At 40.6% G+C, this 21,259-nt stretch overlaps 2 protein-coding genes and 1 non-coding gene across 3 annotated transcripts; 2 read left to right on the forward strand and 1 right to left on the reverse strand.

Annotated features, from left to right (window-relative positions):
• Positions 1-10,620: 10,620 nt before the first annotated feature.
• Aspvir_r0013 lies at positions 10,621-11,114 on the forward strand (the record flags this gene model as incomplete). The annotated part of the gene is made up of 1 exon (XR_006253203.1): positions 10,621-11,114. It is a non-coding gene; the product is annotated as an 18S ribosomal RNA (ribosomal RNA).
• A 1,808-nt stretch (positions 11,115-12,922) lies between these two features.
• Aspvir_006973 (aldo/keto reductase) lies at positions 12,923-14,061 on the forward strand (the record flags this gene model as incomplete). The annotated part of the gene is made up of 3 exons (XM_043270159.1): positions 12,923-12,936; positions 12,995-13,145; positions 13,210-14,061. The coding sequence occupies 3 exons, from the start codon at positions 12,923-12,925 to the stop codon at positions 14,059-14,061; spliced, it is 1,017 nt and encodes a 338-aa protein (XP_043126094.1).
• A 1,913-nt stretch (positions 14,062-15,974) lies between these two features.
• Aspvir_006974 (uncharacterized protein) lies at positions 15,975-17,078 on the reverse strand (the record flags this gene model as incomplete). Its single annotated transcript, XM_043270160.1, has 3 exons — positions 15,975-16,076; positions 16,244-16,929; positions 16,991-17,078. 3 exons carry the CDS (start codon positions 17,076-17,078, stop codon positions 15,975-15,977), a joined length of 876 nt encoding a protein of 291 aa, XP_043126095.1.
• Between the last annotated feature and the right edge of the window lie 4,181 nt (positions 17,079-21,259).

Here is a 21,259-nt window from a genome sequence, read left to right on the forward strand (position 1 = left end):
CATGCTTAGGGGTAGTAGGCAATCTATAAGGCCTATCTAGTAACTGGTGAGCATGCGCGCGTACCAAGCTAAAGTAGGGGATCTATAAGGCCTAGCTGGTAACTAGCAAGCGCGCGCGCATGCTTAGGGGTAGTAGGCAATCTATAAGGCCTAATAGGCAACTAGTGAGTATGCGCGCCTACTACAGGGCAGTAGGCCATCTATTAAGGCCTACTGGGTAACTGGCAAGTGCGCGCGTGTACTACAGGGAAGTAGGTAATCTGTAAGGCCTACTAGGCAACTGGTAAGCACACGCGCGTACCAAGCTAAAGTAGGTAATCTATAAGGCCTAGCTAGTAACTGGTGAGTGCGCGCGTGTACCAAGCTAAAGTAGGGGATCTATAAGGCCTAGCTAGTAACTGGCAAGCACGCGCGCATGCTTAGGGGTAGTAGATAATCTATAAGGCCTATCAGGTAACTGGTAAGTGCACACATATACTATGGGGAAGTAGGTGATCTATAAGGCCTACTAGGCAACTAGTAAGCGCGTGTGCATGCTTAGGGGTAGTAGGTAATCTATAAGGCCTAATAGGCAACTAGTAAGTACACGTGCATGCTTAGGGGTAGTAGGTGATCTATAAGGCCTAATAGGTAACTGGTGAGTACGCGTGCCTACTATGGGGTAGTAGGCTATCTATTAAGGCCTACTAGGCAACTGGTAAGTGCGCGCGCCTACTACAGGGCAGTAGGCTATCTATAAGGCCTAGCTAGCAACTAGTAAGTGCGCGCGTGTACCAAGCCAAAGTAGGGGATCTATAAGGCCTAGCTAGTAACTAGTGAGCGCGCGTGCATGCTTAGGGGTAGTAGGTAATCTATAAGGCCTATCAGGTAACTAGTAAGCACGCGTGTGTACTATAGGGAAGTAGGCCATCTATAAGGCCTACTAGGCAACTAGTAAGCACACGCGTCTACCAAGGCAGAGTAGGCTATCTATAAGGCCTAGCTAGCAACTAGCAAGTACATATATATTCTAAGATAGGGTAGGGGATCTCTGAGGCCTACTAGGTAACTAGTAAGTATGCATGCATACTACAGGGAAATAGGCTATCTATAAGGCCTACTAGATAACTAGTAAGCGCGCGTACATACTATGGGTAAATAGGCCATCTATAAGGCCTACTAGGTAACTAGTGACTACTGTGTATATACTAGGGGGAAATAGAGAATTCCTATACCTTATAAGGTATAGTAGTAACTACATAGCATTATATATACACCTATAGTATAGAACCTTACTAGCTAATATAGTATATATATATACCTCTCTAGCTAACTAGTACCTACTTAGCCTATAGCCCTATAATATTATAAGTAGAAGGCTAACCCCTAACCCTTTACTAAGTATCTTTAAATCTTTATATATATTTATAGAGTAATATACCTGGTAGGCTATAGGCTTATATTTATAGCTTAGTAGAAGGTATTTTAGCTTATACTATATTCTAAGGCTAAATCTTTATATACCTAACCCCCATATCTAATAGTAGCTTTTATAAAATCTTATTATCTAACTTAGTTAAAGATATAGGTGTGATTACTATGCTATAGATATATATATATAGCTCCCTGGAGAATATAGGGCTTAGGCTATATATTAAAGTTTAAATTAAGGTAAGCCTAAATACTAAGCCTTATAATAGTCTTTAGATATAGAGAGGGACCTACCTAGCCCTAGACTTTATAGTTTAGCTTACTAATTTAGCTTTAAGAGAGGCTAGTATAGGGATCTTAAGCTTTATAGTTTAGCTTATTAGTATAGGACCCCTAGCTTTATTATTTAGCTTACTAGTATAGGACCTTAGGCTTTATAATTTAGCTAGCTAGTTTAGCTTTAAGAGAGGCTAGTATAGAGATCTTAGGCTTTATAGTTTAGCTTACTAGTATAGGACCTTAGGTTTTATAGTTTAGCTTTATAGTCAGGCTTTAAGTAAGTGATTTAGCTTTATAATTAGGCTTTAGGGGAGTAGTTTAGCTTTATAGCTAGGCTTTAGAGAAGTAGTTTAGCTTTATAGCTAGGCCTTAGAGGAGTAGTTTAGCTTTATAGTTAGGCTATAAATAAGTAGTTTAGCTTTATAGTTAGGCTTTAAATAATTAGTCTAGCTTAGTAGTTTAGCTTTATAGGTTAGGCTTTAAGTAACTAGTCTAGCTTAGTAGTTTAGCTTTATAACTAGGCTATAAGTAAGTAGTTTAGCTTTATAATTAGACTATAAATAAGTAGTTTAGCTTAGTAATTTAGCTTTATAGTTATACTTTAAGAGAGTGGTTTAGTATTAGTAGTTAGGCTTTAAATAAGTAATCTAGCTTTATAGTTATTAGGCTTTATATCTCTCTCCTAATAGCCTACTATAAATATACTTAGAATAAATAACTATACCTATTTAGGGCCTATATACTACAGGGCTCTAGGCTTTCCTTTTAGTCCTATATCTATACTATCCTATAGTCCTACTAGCTATAGTTAAGGACTTACTATCTAGAGGTCTAGATAGTATTATACCTAGGGATTAGATAGGCCTAGGCCTTAAGTAGGGGCAGCTCTAGAAAGGAGGGGATTAACTATATAATCTAAAGTATAGAATAGATATCCTATAGGTTATAGAGGTCTAGACTCTCTAGTACTATAGTCTTAGCTACTAGGATAGTGCTAAGGGGGTGATAGGCCTAGAGATAGGCTAGGGCTAAGGTCTATACTACTATATAGTAGTACTAGTAATAGAGTAGTAGATACTACTAGAGATAGAAGTAGAAGAATTCTTATAGAAGTATCTAGCTTTAATAGACCCTATCTAAGTCTAGCTATAGAGGCTCTAGTAGGGCTAATAGTAGTAGCTCTAGCTCTGCCTAAAGATTAGTTAGCTATAGGGGCCTACCTCTACCCCTACTAAAGTAAGGGGTAGGGGTGATATTAGCCTTCTCTACTAGGGCTAGAATAAACTAGTACTACTAGTAAGAAATATAGTAGTAAAGCTATAGTATCTCTAGTAATAGCTATAGAGACTACTATCCTTCCTTTATTATATAAATCTAATAATTAATTAAGTTACTATAGCTAGCCTATACTATAAAGATACTATTAACTATCTTAGTAGTAGATTAGAGATTAACTATAGTAGCCTATACCTAGAGATACTTCTTAATAACTATAATAATAAGATAATAGTAGGTTAGTACCTATAGGCTAAAGTCTCTAAAGAATTTATAGCTACTCTACTATAGTATCTAGCTATAGAGAGAGTGGGTGTACTATAGGCCTAGGGGCTAGGACCTAGATATAGTAAATAGGTTATGCTCACCCCCTACTAGGCTAGCCAGGCCTAGCAGGTAGGTTTTAGTAGGCTAGCTAGGCTAGCTAGGGGAGGGGGTAGGGTTCTATACCTCCTACTATATCTATTAGTAGTATTATATGCTATGCTTATATATAATACTAAGGAGGTAATATATAAATAGGTATATATATAATAGATATAAGAGTACTAGCTAACTAACTAATAAGGGTAGGAACTAGGCTATAATATACTACTACCCTATATATATATAGGCCTTATAGTAGTAGGTAATAATAACTATCTCCTCTTTATAAATATAGAGATTCTATAGGGCTACTATACTATTCTACTACCTTACTATTATAAGCTTACTACCCTAGCTAGGCTAGCTCTAGGAGAGCTAGATAGTAAGTATTAGCTACTAGAGAAATGCCTATATAGACTATAGGTACTACTAGATAGCTAGGGGGTCCTACTATCTATAGTAGTATAGCAGGGCCACCCTCTTAGGGGGGGCCTCTACCTAGTATATAATAGGGCCCCTAGTAATCTTAAGCCTATTTACCTAGACCTTTAGGAAGGAGAAGCTAGATTCCTACTTAGCTAAGGTATCTATAAGGGCCTATATATAGGCAGGGGACTAGTAGCTAAGTAAGAGGTTATACTTAAGTATAGTAGTAGTAGACTAGATAACCTACTATATCTATATATATAGCTAGGTAAGCTGTAGCCCCTAGTCTAGTAGCTATAGATAGTAGATAGTCTATAGGTTATAGGACTATTAGATAGTGCTAGGGTGTAGCTTATAGTATATAATACTTAGGCCTACTACTAGTATAGTAAGAATCTTATTTAGTAGGAAGAAGGTGCCCTGGGTACTATAGATTACCTAGATAGCCTAGGCCTATTATATATAGAAGGGGTACACCTCCTAGCCTAGGATATTACTAATTTACTAATAGATATATATTAGGAGTATATACTCTAGTAGGAGCACCTAGGCCACCTAGATAATATTAGTAAGCTTAGTAATATAGTAATAGGGCTTATAGATACTAAGGCTCTAGGGCTAGATCCCTAGTACTACTATAAAGGCTACTAGTAAGGTGTAGAATTTATCACCCTACTAGTAGATAGCCTATATTATTAGGTAGCTAATATAGAGGAAGAAGAGTATCTTAGTAAGCTAGGCCTCTATAGCTACTAGCAGGGCCAGGGGCTAATTAGGGTAAGGTAGCTTAGGGGTAGGCTCCCCCTAGGTAGGATCAGACCCCTTATTATCAGGCTCTCTAGACCCCTATAGTAGCTTATCAGGGTCTAGGTCTGTAAGGAAGTCCTCCTTATTAGATACTATACTAGATATATTAGGATTATGCCCCCTATTACTATCCTACTAGTCTATAGAGATAGCCTCTTTATTATCCTTAGAGATAGTATTCTTAAAGGCTAACCCCTCTGGGGTGTAGTTCTTATTATTATTATTATTATTATTAATAGTATTATTAGGCTTAATGCCTATAGCAGGGCCTAGGTTAGGCTATATAGTAGCCCTATAGAGGCTAGAGGCCCTAGTTAGGTTATAGTTATAGTAGGGGCCCTGGATATAAGTAAGGTAGAGGAGAATATAGACTATTATTATTATTTATAGGGCTAGGGGGTACCTACTTATAGCCCTAGAGGTGTTAAACTTAGGGGGGCTACTAGGGGTACTTCTAGCTATACTACTAGATATAGATAGAGTAGGAGATAGCCTAGGCTTATACTTATACTTATACTAGTAGTAGTAGTAGTTATAATATAGTAATAGGTTAATAAAGTAGGGCTGCTTCCTACTAGATTAGTAGGTATAGGAGTAGGATGGCCTGGTAATAGGAGGTAGTAGGGTAGTAGTAGTAGTAGTATTAATATCTATATTAGGGGATTAATTCTAGGAAGGTAATAATAGGTAGGGTAGCTTACTATCTATATAGATAGTACTATTAACTAGGCTAAGTAGGGTCTTAAACTATTATAGCTAGCTACTAATCTAGAGTAGGGCCTGGAAGGGATTTATAGGGTCTAGATTAGTCTACTAGTTATAGTTAGGGTCTTCTAGGTAGCTATTTAAGGTCTTCTAAATAATCTCTAGGGTATACTACTACTCTATATCTAGAGTAACCCCTAGAAGGCATCCTTAGTTAATAGGTATAAGAGAGTTAGCCTAGAGGAGGAAGTAGAGGTATTATTTTTAATATTATATATATTATTACTTTATCTTAGGCTGGAGCTATCCTAGGGCTTATTACTATATCTATTTACTAGGTATCTAGTAGCTAAAGACCTCCTAGATAGGGGCTAGGATCTACTCTAGTATTACCCAGGCCTAATCCAGGACCTAGTCCATCCCCTAGCAGACTAGGGTAAGGATATAGTTATGCTAGTCCTACTATGCCTACTAGTTAGATATAACTATAGGGGGTAAATCTAAACTTAAATCCCCTAGGCTACCACCTCTACCCTAAAGCACCTATAGTGCTGGCAGGGCCTGGGGGGTATAAGGTATTCTAGCTATATAGATAAGACCTAGGAGGGAGTATTAGTAGAAGAATTAGGGCTACTTAGTAAAGAGTAGCTATAGAGTAGTATTATCCTACTAGTAATACTTAGTATTAAAGAGGAAGAGGGAGGGCCTAGAGGGGTTTATAGTCTTTATAGCTATATCCCCTAGACTAACTCTAGGGTATAGTATATACTATTTAGCCTTTAGGATCTACTACTCCTAGGTAAGGGTAGTCTACACCTAGCTAGATAGTATAGGGGACCCTATAAAGTAACTTAGATAATGGCCTGCCCTAGCTACTAAGGGGGAAGAAGATAGCAGAGGTAGGGATAGAGCTAATAGAGATAGTAATATAAGGATAGTACTACTACTATATATATATATAGTAGTAGTAGTCTAGGTAGGGTCCTACTTATTAAGCTCCCTTTCTAGATCTTCTTACTAAGCCCTAGAAGGAGATATACTAGTAGTAGTCCCTAGATAGTCTAGCTTATCATCCTCCTAGATTAATCCTAGGTCTATAGCTAGGGCTATTACCCTCTCCCCCTCCTCCTCCTTAGCTACTAGCCCTAGGCATAGTAACCTATTATTATTCTAGTATAGATAGTACCTACTAGTAGTTTTAGGCTCTATATCTCTCTTACTACTACCTAGAAGTATATTATCTTAGTAATAGAGGGTGGCCTAGGTATAGGATAGCTTAGGTAGGCTTTAGCTTAGGATTGTAATTAAGGTTAGGATGGTTAGGCTAGTCTATAGGGTTAGACTAGTTATCAGGCTAGTTAGGCTAGTAGAGATGGCTGGGCTAGTTAGGATAGCTAGGCTAGTTAGCAGGGTTAGGCCAGTTATTAGGCTAGTTAGGCTAGTTAGGCTAGTTAGGCTAGTCAGGCTAGTAGGGATGGTCAGGCTGGTTTAGTTAGCTAGGCTAGCTAGAGGGGTTAAGGTCAGGGCCATAGCTATAGTAGGGGTCCTAGTCTACTAGCAGCTGGTTAAGGTTAAGGGGTCTAATTAGGGGGCTATAGATGAGGCTAGGCTTTACTAGGTAGGCTGGCCAGGCTGTGCTTACAGCAGCCTAGGCTGGGTTAGGCTTAGGGGCTGGGTGGGCTAGGTGGGCTAGGTAGGCTAGGTAGACTATATTAGCTATATACTAGGGACCCTAATAATCTAGTAGTAGATATAATAGCTATTAGTAAACCAGGCCTGTGCCTTAACCTGCCAGGGCAGCAGCAGCTAGTGGACCAGGGGGTGGTCCTAGTGGTGGTACTCCTAGACCTAGCAGGTACTATGGTTTAGGAAGGTCCTATAGGTGCTATAGCACTAGATATAGTAGATTAGAAGCTAGGTAATTAGCTTACTACTATAGTAGTAGGGCATGGACCTGCAGGTGATAGGCCTGGGCTGGGAGGTAATAGGTTTCCTGTAGGTATTAGTTAGCTAGGTGGCTAGGGACTGTGACTATACAGATCTAGTAGATGATGGCCTAGTGCTTAGGGAGGTAGTTATAGAGTGGTGGTGCAGGTATGATTATTAGTATTATAGTAGTTAGGGTAATTAATTAGTCTAAGGGAATAGATAGTCTTATTTTTATAGTTTAGGGGTTCAGGGGTTTAGGGCAGGAAGGGGAGGGGCAGTATATATAGTATACTAATTATATTAGTTATAGCCTTATAGGTTAATTTAATTTAATTTTAATTAGATAATTTATAGGATGGGGGATGGATGATTAAATTAATTAATTACTTATAAATAGTGTATGCCCTAGTTAGATTTAATTCTATTCTATTCTATTTAGATTTCAGATTTAGTTTGATTTGATTCAGGGTCAGGGTCAATTTAATTAATTAATTAATAGGTGATGGGGGGGAAGGAAGGAAGAAGGGAAGAAGGGAAGAAAGAGCTAGGAAAGAGCTAGGTAGGAAGAAAGAGAAGAAGGGAAAAAAGAGGAAAGAGAAGTAGGTAGCCTTCTAGGCCTTATCTCTTTACTTATTCTAGTTTATTATAATATTTTAGACATCTTTTATAGGACAGGTACTTACTAGTATAGACTAATCTAATTAATTATACCTAATCTATTAATTAGCCTATATTGTTGCTGGCTGGTGCTGGTGTAGATCTAATTAGCCTATATTCTAGCTAGTGGCTACTATTAGTTGCAGGGAGTATGGTGACTAGGCTTAGGGCATTACTAGTAGTTCTGGTTAGGGGGCCCTAACTATATAGCTAAGGTAGGTTACTATGCTAGTATATAGTGCTATTTATTATATAGTGGTGTAGTAGTATAGGTGTGGGTAGTATAGACTACCCTATATAGTTTATATATTAGGTGCCCTGGGGCTGGATCCCTATAAAAAGTACCTAATAGGGCTAATAATAATATAATATATAGCACCCTAGGGCCCTCTAGATAGATAGGAGCTGGTTTATTAGCCTCTAGGAGGGACACTAGCATGGAATAAGATGGTGCCAGGGGTATTATAGGATATAGGGTATATAGAGGGGGGTTAGGATAGTGGCTACTAAGGTTAGGAGGTAGTAATATATATCTCTATAGTTTAGGTATATCTCTAGGGTAGGAGCTAGCACACCTAGCAGGAACTATCTTAGAAACTATAAAGCTAGGCTAGATTATAGCCTAGTTAGGGGCCCTACCTAGATACTTATGCACTGCTAGTATTAAATCCAGGAGCCTAGGGTATAGTATGGCAGGTAGGGCACCTAGCCTTAAGGGCAGCAGGGGCTGGATCCTAATAGGTATAGGGGGATTTAAGCACTATATAGGTGGTGTAGCTAGTGTAGGCTATAATCTAGGAATAGTAGATAAGGTAACTAATATAGGGAGGTCATGATCAGGGGCCTATGAGGGTGGGCAGGGGGTGTCTAGGGGTGATGTTATCACCAGGCAGGGGGCCTATGGGAAGGCACAGGAAAGCAGCTGATGACAGCAGTGGGACCCTATATATAGGAGACTAACTACTTTTAAATTTCTATTATATTTCTTTTACCCTAAATAACTCTACTAAACCTTAATAGTTTTTAGTAATAGGACTATTATTAGATTACACTCTTTAAGCTCTATTAAATAGTGTAGATTTTATTAAGATTAGCTATGGTTATGGTGGGGACCTGAACCCATGACTCCCTATATAGAATAAGATAAAGGAAAATAATAAGTTATAAAATAATAGAATTATAAGATAGAGAGAATATTAAATTATAAAAATAATAGGATTATAAATAAAAGAAGATATTAATAAAGCTATTTAATTTAGATAAAGAATTACTAAATATATATAAGAAACTATTTAATAAAGGGAAGTAAGACCTATAAATCTAAACTATTATTAGCTTAATCTATTAAACTAATTACTTAATATAGAATTTACTATCTAAAATTAATTATTTAGCCGCTAGATATAGGCCAGAGAGTAATAAATAGAGTAAGGAAGCTATAAAAAATAAAGAAGAATCTATATTATTAAACTAATTAGGAGATCTTACTAAGCAGGCATCTTAATAGTATTAATAAGAGAAGAGAAGAAGAAGAAGTTCCCTAGAGATCTATAAACCTACTTATATTATAGGAAATATAATATATCTTTATAGATCTGTAATAATTACTATTAATTATTTACCTATAATAGAGCTAAAATAAATACTATAACCTATAATAGTAATAGAATATATTATCTACTAAGGAGAGATTTACTCCTATATTTTAAATAGAGTTGCATTTAGTGCAAGTTCAGGTAAGTTTAAAACCAGTTAGCACCAAACTACTGTAATTTCAAGTTTAAATTTTAGAACCCACAGCCAACCCAGATCCAATCTGGGTTAGTGGTGGTTTCACCATAAAAACCTGCCACTAGGCCTAGCTAGGCCTAGCTAGGCCCCTACTAACTAACCATGGTTAGATTTAGTTTGATTTTAAGTTGGTTAAACCACTACCCCTTGGTGAATTTTGATGGTTTTTGAATTTCAATGCCTCATTAAATGCCATATTATCTATCATAATATCACTATACTAATCAAAAATTATTATTTTTATATGAAATATATTATAATTATCATCATACTAATCTATATCTAAAATTTTAATTCAATATCTATAGGGCTGAATGGGGGGTGGTTAAAAATGATTTTTTAACCATGGTGGTTATTAACTATTAGTTGCATATATATATATATATCTACACCACTTTCATACCACCCTATGATGAAAATGATTATTCCTCTATATCTTAACAACCACTAGGTATTTTAAATTAATATTTATATCATTAGATAGCCTAGATCAGGGGCTATCTAATGATATTAAAAATATCAGAAGATCCCTAGAAATGACTAATATCTAGGTAAAACAGATTGGGCGGTTTCACCTAATCTGCAAAAACTGTAAAAACCATAACTGATGGTTTCCCCTAATGGATTTGATTTAGTGCTAAGAGAAATTGAAACCAGTGTGGTTCCCTAGGCTAGGCACCGAACCTGAACCACTCTAGGTTCAGTGAGGTTCAGGTTCGATTTTTGCAGTTCGGTTATGCAACTCTAATTTTAAATAACTATAGAAAGATAATATTAACCTAGGAAGGTGAAGCCCTTTATATTTCTAAATTAGGAAGTATTATAGCTTTAAGGGTGAAGTATATAAGAAAGGAAGGTAATTATTAAGGGCTATAGTAAACTATAAAGCTGCTATATATAGCTAATACTAATAGTATAGAGGGTTTAGACCTAGCAGATTATATAATCCACTATATATATCTCTATAATTAGCTGAGTATTCTATAACTTAGTAATTAGTTCTCCTTACTTAGGTAATATATGGATATTTGCTCCCTCCACGCTGATCTTACTAGTTGATATCAACCCTTAGTAGGCGATCTTACAGTGGACCAGGACTTTTACTATAAAAGAATTAGAGTTTTAAGAATGCCTTTGCTTGAATATTACCATGATTTATAAAATAGGATGTGCGGTTCTGCTTTGTGGGTTTCTAGGACCGCCATGATGATTTCTTAATAGCAACAGGTGGAGGCGCCCATATCCGGCAGTCAGAGGTGAAATTTTTAGATTTGCTACACGAACTGCCGCCAAAGCATTTAGCAAGGATGTTTTTATTGGCCTGGAAATGAATGTAATTTGGGAAATTCAAGATGATCAGATACCATCATAGTCCTAACCAAATTTTCATAAACACACGAACCAGGGATCAGGCTTCTTTTCTATCAGGATCTCCCTTGGCATTTTCAAGGAAACAAAGTTTCGGGATCTGGATGCTAGACTGGGCTAGGTCTAGGAGACTAGGACCATGAGATCATTAGTTACCAAGGTTCCATTAGATGTAATGACATCAATGCTAATAAAGAGTACCATGCCTTATAATCATTACTATTGCCTACCTTTCTTTCTTACTTTAACGAACGTGATCGTTACAAAGGCTACATGGGTGGGAACCCAGCTAATACCTCAACAGAAGTGACATACCTAAAGTCTTAAATTACATTGCCTTATTCACAAATTATGATTTTATTGTGACATATATAATAAGGGTTAGAGTAAGTACATGAGAGTGCGCTCTAAAACGGTCTTTGAAGTTTGGAGTTTGGACTATAGAGATAATTTTAGCATAATGAATTCAGAATGACCTTTTCTATAATGACCAACCATGATGTGCATATGTAAACTCATTCTCTAATATGGCAGCTCATAAGCTTGTCACATGACTTACTCTAATATCTAAGATCTATGATAGTGTAGATCTAGATTGTACTGAAGTTTAGAATTTCCACACCTTCACTGTCCTGCATCCATCTCCACTAAATAACCTCTCCTTTATGATGGAATGCGATCCACCGGTGAGCAGCACATGATTCATCCATACCTCTGGTTAGAATGCTGATTGGATTGGAAATCAATAAAATGACACTGTCAGTGCAGATGCTACTATCACAGTACTTCCAAGTAGCCGAATCAGACAACAACTGAGTATAGTCCTCCTTAGTAAGATTAAATTATTAGAGACTTTAGTAGTACTGCCTACTAGTTAAAGTATATAAATAAGAGCCCTTAATCTCTTTATTTAGATAAATAAAGTTAGTACTAGAATATAAACATCCCTATAGCACAAGTTAATGAGCCCTTAACTAGCCAACTTGAGGCTGCTGCAACCTGTCCGAACTAAAACTGGAGTAAAAATGTTGTTTCTGGCTGTGTTAATTGCAACTATGCTGAAACAGTGACATTTGATGGTTTCACACGCCCATTTACTACTATATCAGGCGCATGTCCTCCTACCTGATATGAAACCAGAGATTGGTATGCACAGAATATCCACTATTTATTATTTTCCAGGGGTGAGTTTATAGCGTCTTTCCTTATTCTTTATGGTGACCCTGGCTGTTTTTGAATTTGCTGCATTTTGTTTACCTTATGAAAAGATTTGAAGTCCTTATGCTCCTTCATATTCTGTTGCTGATATAAATTGCTGGTTTGGTTAAGATAACTGGGCATGGCTTCCCCCTCTTGTTATACCTTCCCTATATATCAAATTGATCAACTGCTGATCTACTGTCTGTGTTATCTAGATATTAGGAAGGTTCATTTCAGATCGCAGGGCTACACATGTGCTATTGTTGAAATCAGGATTATTACATGATTGACCAAGTGGGACAATCTGGATGAGCCGGCCTGATGCAGTTTGATTCAGCTGGTCCCAGTCCTTAACTGATGGCCAGCATGGTTCGTCGGGATAGCAGCGGCAAGACGTAAGCAGTGCAGCGCTGGTCCCATGCAACAATGACAAAGTAAAGATAGGAAGACCGATCCATTGTGTGACTAAGTGGATTTGTGGATGTGAATTATAAATAACCAGTGCAAGCGCCGTTCTTGCGCAAGTTCCATCAAGCTTTGTTAAATATTGTTCAGTTTGTATTCATTGAAGCCGGGCTGAAGTCCGGAAGATCGTCCGCCTACCCGCTCCACCTGAGTACATTTAGACATAAGCAGAAATATAATAAATTAAGGGACGCCAAAAGAACTTTGGATCATCAAACCATCCGTTTTAATAAAAGACAATAAGATGGAATACACAAGGTAGGGTTATATCTCTCAAAGAGTCTCATCGAGTTGCTAACGCATGTGGTTGCCATAGAGTAGGCGACTCGGGCCTCTACGTGTCGAAGATTATCCTCGGGACAGCCAGCTACGGATCCCCACGCTGGCAGGAATGGATCTTGAATGAGGAGGCTGCGTTGCCTTTACTGAAGCATGCTTACGACATGGGCATCAATACTTGGGATACGGTAGCCTCATCAGCTTTGGCTTTCCTTGACGAGTTCTTGACATTGATTGCTTTCTCGATTGCAGGCTGATGTGTACTCCAACGGTCGGTCAGAAGAGATTATTGGCAAGGCCCTGCGTGTCTACAACATTCCTCGAGAACAGGTGGTGATCCTGACTAAGATCTTTTATGCGCTCGACCCGGACGGCCAGAGTCCTATCGCGGCTTTGATGGACAAAAAGGAACAAGGCTTGGTAAACAGAGTTGGCTTGTCACGCAAACACATCATGTCCGCTGTCGCGGAGAGTATGGAAAGGCTGGGTACGTACATTGACGTCTTGCAGATCCACCGACTAGACCGTGATGTCAGCCTCATGGAAACAATGAAGGCATTGAACGACGTGGTCGAAAGCGGCCAAGTGCGGTATCTCGGAGCAAGCTCGATGGCGACATGGGAGTTTCAAAAGCTGCAGAACATAGCGGAGCAGAATGGGTGGCACAAATTTATCTCTATGCAAAACTATTATAACCTCCTCTATCGCGAGGAGGAGCGAGAAATGATTCCCTTCTGCCGGGATACTGGAGTCGGAATTCTACCATGGAGTCCCCTCGCACGTGGGGTGCTGGCCCATCCATGGACAGAGAGAGAGACTGCTCGCGAGCAGACAGATAAGCTACTCCAGCGCCTGGTTCGGAGCCACGAGACTTTCGAAGACAAGGAGGTGGTGGACCGAGTGACTGAAGTTGCGGCCAAGAGAGGTGTCAAGATGGCGATTGTCGCTCTGGCCTGGTGTCTCCGGAAAGGACTGTGTCCGATCACGGGCCTAGGAAGCACATCGCGCATTGATGACGCAGTTCAAGCTGTAACGTTCCAATTATCAGATGACGAGGTCAAGTACCTAGAAGATCCATACCGACCGAAACCAGTTGTGTATTGATTATGATAAGCAAAAACCGCTGGACTTGTTCTGAGCAAGCGATTAGTTACTCAGGAACTCACCTTTATGTTTTGCATGATAAATTTGTTTTGTGGCGAACTTAGTGGTGTTTAACCACTGAGTATCAGCATATTAGAAGGTATTTCAACCTGCCTTAGAATGCATGCTTGTCTCGTCAACCAATCAACTCTTCCATCATGAATCAGTTCTGTTTGATCTCATTCGCCATATATGGATGCTAGTATATACTGTTTTAGCTTGCTCTGATATATACAATGCGCCCTAGACATTTTGAACACACCTATAACTATTCAATTTTGCCTCAGCGTCATTACTATACATTACCGCAGCAACCATATTACTTTATTTATATATATATACCGCTATCAACTACATTCTGTAGCATCATGCACCATAAGAACCCGCTCTCTTCCTTCAATTCTCGTCCTCTATGGTCAATTTAATACTCTCATATTGTGCCCAGCCTATTATACCTTGTAGTAGCACATTCCATGACCAATTTTTCTACAGTCTCAGCACTTGGATGGCCCTTTCTTAATAATCTTTTGGCCTGACCTTTTGTTGCTTTGCTGTGATATATGATATCTAGGTTTGAGCTCTTTGGTGGCGGCGATGGAGCAAGTTCTTAATTATCTACTTCTAAATACTGTGCCTACTAACTTAAATATAATCTTTACTTATACAGATAGATTTTATAGTTTCTACTAGTTAGGCCATAGTCTTTTAGATAGTCAAGTGCTCTATAAGATCTATATATCTAAAGTATATAGAAAATATACTGAACCTATTATAAAGATTAAAATAGAAAAAGAGTAGAGTACTCTATATATAGGTAGGAATAGTTAGAATAGCAGGATAGGTAGCTATCACCCGCCAGAATTTTTACTATAGGCGCATAGCTGAAAAATGTGGAATGAGGCCCAGTCCAGGGCAACCTTAGACAGTAGTGATAAGTTGATCTTAGAGCATTATCCAGACATATGAGTAAATCTGGCGGTGATCTGGATGATAAGAGGCTGGCTACCTTTGAGATAGGGTTGTTTGGGTGGCCCATTCAAACGTGTGGCCACTTAGCCGTAAATTACGTTAACTTTGCCTTTGGCCTGCCGCCTACCTGCGACACGCCCTCATGGGGAAGCGACGAGGGTACGTCACTAAGTAAATCGTTCATCAAGACAGTACTGACAAGGATCCTGCGGAAGTGAACGCTGCTGATGCCTTCATAAGAGAAGCTGGTCTGAGGGAATCAGGTGGTGATGGACTACCTTGCCTGGTGCCCTGGTCATCCGAGGCAATCGTGCAGTCAAGAGCCATAATACCAGAAGTGCTTTTAAATACATTCCATATGTTTGAACTACAGTAGGAGATAGCAAGGAACCGCTGAGAACCTTCCACTAAACGCGGATGCCCGGCCTGATAGGTGGAGATCCGGAAATACTGGGGATGCAAGATTGCCCTGTTGTCTGAGTTTGGTCAAACGTGCCATGTGATGAACAGCTTTCATCCTCTATTGCGGACCCTCAACCGGTCCAGAAAACTACTGAAACAACCTTGATGCATGGTACGGCTCTCATTGAGAGAGAATAGCTCGCGGCTGCTTGTTGACACCTTACCAATCAGCAGCCCAAAGATGCACCGCTGATCTGTTCTTGAAGAAAGGCTTCATTTACGCTTTGTCTACGCTGGAGGCGGCACCGGTGACAGATCCACACCTCTTGGCAAAATGTAGAAAGAAGTTGTCCTATTTTCCTTTTCATGAAATGTTACAGACAAACTAGGGAGGGCCGGGCTCTGTGTGATCTTCTTTGAAAGCTCCTCCTGCTCTGCGAAGAGTTCGGCCATTCATATATATATATATATACTTTATTTTTTTATTTTTTATTTTTACCCTCTCAGAGGCCTGAATTTTGCAACCTGAACCTCAAAGTTTCAAATGCAGCATTGTCGGCAATGGAAGTTGACGGGTTCTGTCCGTCGGGTGTATTCGCTTGGATCTAGGATAGGAATTAGCTCCCAGCAATCATGAGAAAAAGAAAGGTGGAAAGGGGTTTTTTGGGGGGGGAGGAGAGGAAAGAAAGAAAACAGAAAAAAAGAGTAAGGGAAGCAAAATGAAGAAAATCAATGCTGGATGCTAATTCCTCGACCACTCAAGATAACATACCAAAGCTTTCGTATACGGCATTGAGAGGCCTTTCACATTGACATAGTGAGCGTAACCGGCTTCCCAGATCGGTCGTATGGGTGTCATTCCTGATGATGAAATGGCCGGCCACGGGCCTCCTAACAGGTTTGCATCACATCGAACGAAACTCTCGTCGTAGGGTACGGATCCTCCCATCAAATACTTGGCGGTATATTCCAAGCCAGACAAGAGCCTGTTGTCCAACTCCGCAAATAGGTCTTGGGGGTCGTACTGGTTTGTAGTTACCTGAAATGCCTCTACTAGGTTGCCAAGCCCGAGTTGAGTGTGTTGTTGATCTCGACCGCTCTCTGAAGCTTGACCGGTAGGCGAAATGGTACCTGATAAATTGGCACACGATGAATAGAGGATTAACTCTTTAGCATAGTCGTATAGCGTGGTGTTCTCCGTAAAAACCGCTGCAGCGAGCATAAATTTCTCCCCACTCGTGCCCCAGTTTGCTTCAAAAGGGTATGCTACGGCTGCTGTCGTGTTAGTAAGGGATGCAGGGGGTACCAGGATATCCTGTACCATTGTTGAAAACGCAGAAATAGAATCACTTGTCCAGCCGTTGGGATAAGACGACGATGGGTATGTGTAGCGGATAATTTCTGCTGCATTAACCAGCTGGCTTCCAGAGAGGGCAGCCGCGAGTTGACCGTCGGTGCCTACAAAACGTTATTCTCTCACTTTTTTGTAGCATCAAGCGCGCGTTAATGGGTGTCATACCATTTACCACTTTCAAGGTTCTACCCCAAGCGTCCAAGATCTGTGTCGCCTTGGTAGCATAATCCTCATTTGCAGTGATATACCACATGAGCGCTAACTGTAGCGCAGCTGTGCTATCACTCGCGAATTGATCCATGCACACTATCAAACTTGCATCTTTATCTCTGGTGACGACAGGACATGCCGCTGTAAACGAGTATGATAATGAAGAGTGTGAGTCTGCAGAAAATACTTGGTATGCTTCATACCAAGGTTGACTTTGAGATCCAACAAGGGATCTCATACGATTCAGATCTGCAGTAGTGTGAAGTATACCAGGATGGACCCACGCTGTAGTCAGGGCAGCAAAAGTGGTGATGCACAAACCTAGTAAGAGGAGCATTTTGAACAGCAAGGACCCCTTTAACTAGAGGATAGTTGACAAAGTGCAGAAAACCCTCCAGCTGAGGTTTTTTTTTGAAGAAAGGGACAGCATAAATTATAAGGTTTTATAGAGAAATCATGTGGCGTGTTTCCGTGCGAAAGTGAAGGCTCTCGGAAGGACCCATTTTGGCGCTGAGATTAAGGTTCAGCGGAATGACTCGAAACGTCGACTGGAGAGATACTTCGGCTCGGGAGTGCCCTAACAGAAATTAATATGCGGAGCAATTAGCGGAAGAGCGAGAGTTCTTCAGAAACCAAATTTCGTTGAAATCAATTTATCCAAGTTTGATGATCTGCAGACTGTTGTTCTTTTTCGATCGCGAGGATTTTAGAATCGTCGGAAGGTTTCCGGGACTTGGCCCGGTCCTTCGGTAAGAAGGCTGGGTTATTTGCTCTGAGCATTTGCAGATCCTTGAACTTTATCATCTTAGAAAACAGCGGGTGCAAGTTTCCAGGAGCAGATACAGGAGTTAGATGATCAGAGCAAGGTAAGCAAAAGGCGTGGGTAACTATAGAGTAATCATGGGGCGAATACAAAATCCACCAATGCACGAAAGCGAGACACCTGCAACGGCCACATATCTGAAACAGCTCCGCGGACCGACAGTTACCCCAAGGGAACATTGACGTATGCGATTCCCCTGTCAAAGATTTGAATTTCACAGCACACCAAAGATGTTAGCCAAACCTTTAGTTGTGGCCTCTTATTCCGGCGAGTCTCACATGCTTCGCAGCTGCTGAACCCATTGCTGCCCCTATCCGAGACTGTGCCCAACTCGGTGCACGGGCATCCACATGCACGCCCAAAGCAGGCGGCTCGTCCACTGTCTGCTCTCAACGTAGGCCCGAGTGGTACCATTGTCATCCCAAAAGGTCAGAGGTACTACATTAACAACCAACTCTCCTTTACCTGTATTTGCAGCTTCAAGCGACTAGGCAAGCTCTCTGTGTCGACGGAACTTATGGGACAACAAGGGGGAAATTATCCACCTGCAGGGCATCACCGGTGCCAGCATCACTGGTTTCAGAGTGATAAATGGCAATGCTCAGGCAAGCTGAATGTCTTCTGAATGACACCCTTTGCCAAGTTCAGTGAAGAGAATCAGGAATCAGACTAGGTGGACAAGACAAGGGGATTAGAATGTCAGCAACACATCCTATAACCGTCCATTTTTGTCCCGCGTTGATAGTTCCACCAGTATGAAGATGAGTGGAATTAATATCAAAAATGCACACAGTTTCCATGTTGTGACCAGCAGCAACTCTCAGAACATTCTCTACTCTGGCCTAACGCTCTATTCCGTTAGCACCTCACTCATAACACTGACGGCTTGGACATTGGCCCGGCCTCGTTTGTGACAGTCCAATACACGCACATTACCAATAATGATAACTGCATTGCTCTCAAGCGCGGCACAAGTTACGTGAAAGCCACTGGTATAACCTGCGTTTGTTGCCACGGCCTGTCCGTTGGCAGTTTGGCGGGAAGTCAAGGCTGTCCGTTGGCAGTTTGGCGGGAAGTCAAGGCTCGGACGACATTGTAACGAGCAGCATCTTTATTAATTGCGAAATGAGGGCCTCAACAAAGGCAGCAGGCATAAAGTAACGGTCCAACACATGATACTGGAAGTGCCTCTAATGTCACCTGGTCGGCTCCCCTGTTCTGTTCTCGTCCTCCTACATCCGAAACATCCCAATGCTTGCTGTCAACACAATCAACGTATACTCATAGGAGAAAGGGGCACATTTCTTCATATTGACCATAATACACGACAAAATATATATATTTACACTGGCGCGCAAGCAAAATGCAGGGGAAGGAAATAATAGAGGAACCCGAAAAGCTTTCCGGATAATGTACATGGTGTCCGAAAAGGGAAAAAAGGTTGAACAAGGACATTGTTGTGTGGACAGAAACAGTGAATCTGGAAGAGAGAAGGGATCGCTGCCTATATACTGGAACATAACCAAAGATCGAACAATATCAATGAAAGTTAAACATTAGTCTCTCTGCCAGCCGGCTCTTCTTGGTTGGATGAAGGACGGTCAGCATTGTTATTGATCAATAGATCCATCTCAGAGTCGGCAGTGCTAGATATCTGGAAAACGCTCCATGATTATGAATTAGCGAAGGCGAGATACTTCATCGTATCAAAAGACCTCACCGGATTGAGAATTAAAAAGCCAGCCTCAAGTAGTAGCAGACATGCTGTGGTATGGCGTCTGCCGAGGAGACTATACAGGTACTCGAAAATCATTGGCTGCGGGTGGCGGCCTGGATTATAGGACGAACGATCTGCCGAGGGGATCACAATCGAGCATGGACCGCGGGAAGCGACGCGTATTTGTTCTTCGGGCATACCAGAGCTATTTTGATCGAGATAGTAGGCCCCCAGAAGTCAGAAACCTAAGTACCAAGAACCATGGACTCATGCGTTCCCCGTACATATGGAGGTGGAGGATTGTGCATACCAGACAGTAGGAATACTGCTCTTTCGGTTTGGTTCCACAACTGACAGAGCTGCTTGTGACGGTGGAGGCTGAATCATATACCTGCAATACAGGCAACGAAAAGAGCTACCAAAGTAATGATTGCTCTGCTGACAATGCCATTCAGAAGGAATTATGGAACTGATCTCTTATGGATCTCATGAATCAAGAATAAGGATGATTCACTAGTTCATACAGAGCAGGCACCTTACATACTCTAACCTGCACCCCTGTAAAGGCAGTTGTGAGCTCTACAAGCTGCATAAATGAAGCAGAGACCACAGCAACTTGGTAGCATAATAATGCAGAGACATCTTACTAGGTTATTTTTTTTCAGCATGTGTTATGATACTGTGTATTTAGTAAGTCACCCACTAAGTCGAGTCTCAGATAGCTGAACTGGACGGCCAATCAATCCAATGGCATCATGAGAGCAGGGTGTCAAAAAATAAAAAAAATATAGAAAAATATCTAAGGGAAAACAAAAGTATTGCACAAAAGAAAAAGACCCCAGATGGGCGCTTCTAGTTCTTCTTACACACGATATTGTTGTGAAGATGAATGTAAATGACTTTTGAGACTGACAGCCATGCTGAGGAGCGCGGGACAGATCAAGAATGCTTATATTTCAGCCACTATGCCAACCAGCGCTTATATGTTCTCCCTTACTTGAAGTTTCACTGGCAGTTTATGAGCACAGATAAATAAGGCTTGGGGAAATCACCGAAGTTAGACCAAAAAAATCGTCTGATCTGATCTGAGCTGTTCCGGCCCGATCCGAGTATGAAACGGTCCCAGAACTATTTGAAAAGGTTCCAGAAGACTATCTTATATTGAGGGGGAGAAAGACTAATATCAGGGACATAAACATCATAGAACCTACGCTATTGACTCCTGGGAGCTATGAGTCCTCGCCTCACCTGCACATGTTTTAAAATGGCTCACCAATATTAAGCTCAGCAACTGTCAACTCAGATACAAGACGTAGCGCAAGGAAGCAAAAGAAAAGTCGCTCTAGCCATGTAGACCACAATGCGAGGAAACACGTCCACTGCCAGTGTGGGCCCAAACGGGTGGGCTATGCTGTCTACTCCGCATAAAGGTAAATCCTTTGATCTATACGAAGCCCGGAGTGAGTCATTCTTGACTTACTCTATCGGGATCTCAAGCAAAACCCGTTATAAAGTAGTCTCTCCTGAGTCAAATTCTCTATAGACACTCAAATCAATCTGAATGAAAAACCTGTCTCGGCAGCCACTACCTTTCGAGAATAATCGTACAGGTTATCCTTCTATCTGGCAGATCTGGTGTCGGGAAAACTTCCATCGCAAACGAGACGTCCGAACAGCTAAAAAT

This window comes from Aspergillus viridinutans, assembly GCF_018404265.1.
Source record: "Aspergillus viridinutans IFM 47045 DNA, scaffold_5, whole genome shotgun sequence".
NCBI classification, from domain to species: Eukaryota; Fungi; Ascomycota; class Eurotiomycetes; order Eurotiales; family Aspergillaceae; genus Aspergillus; species Aspergillus viridinutans.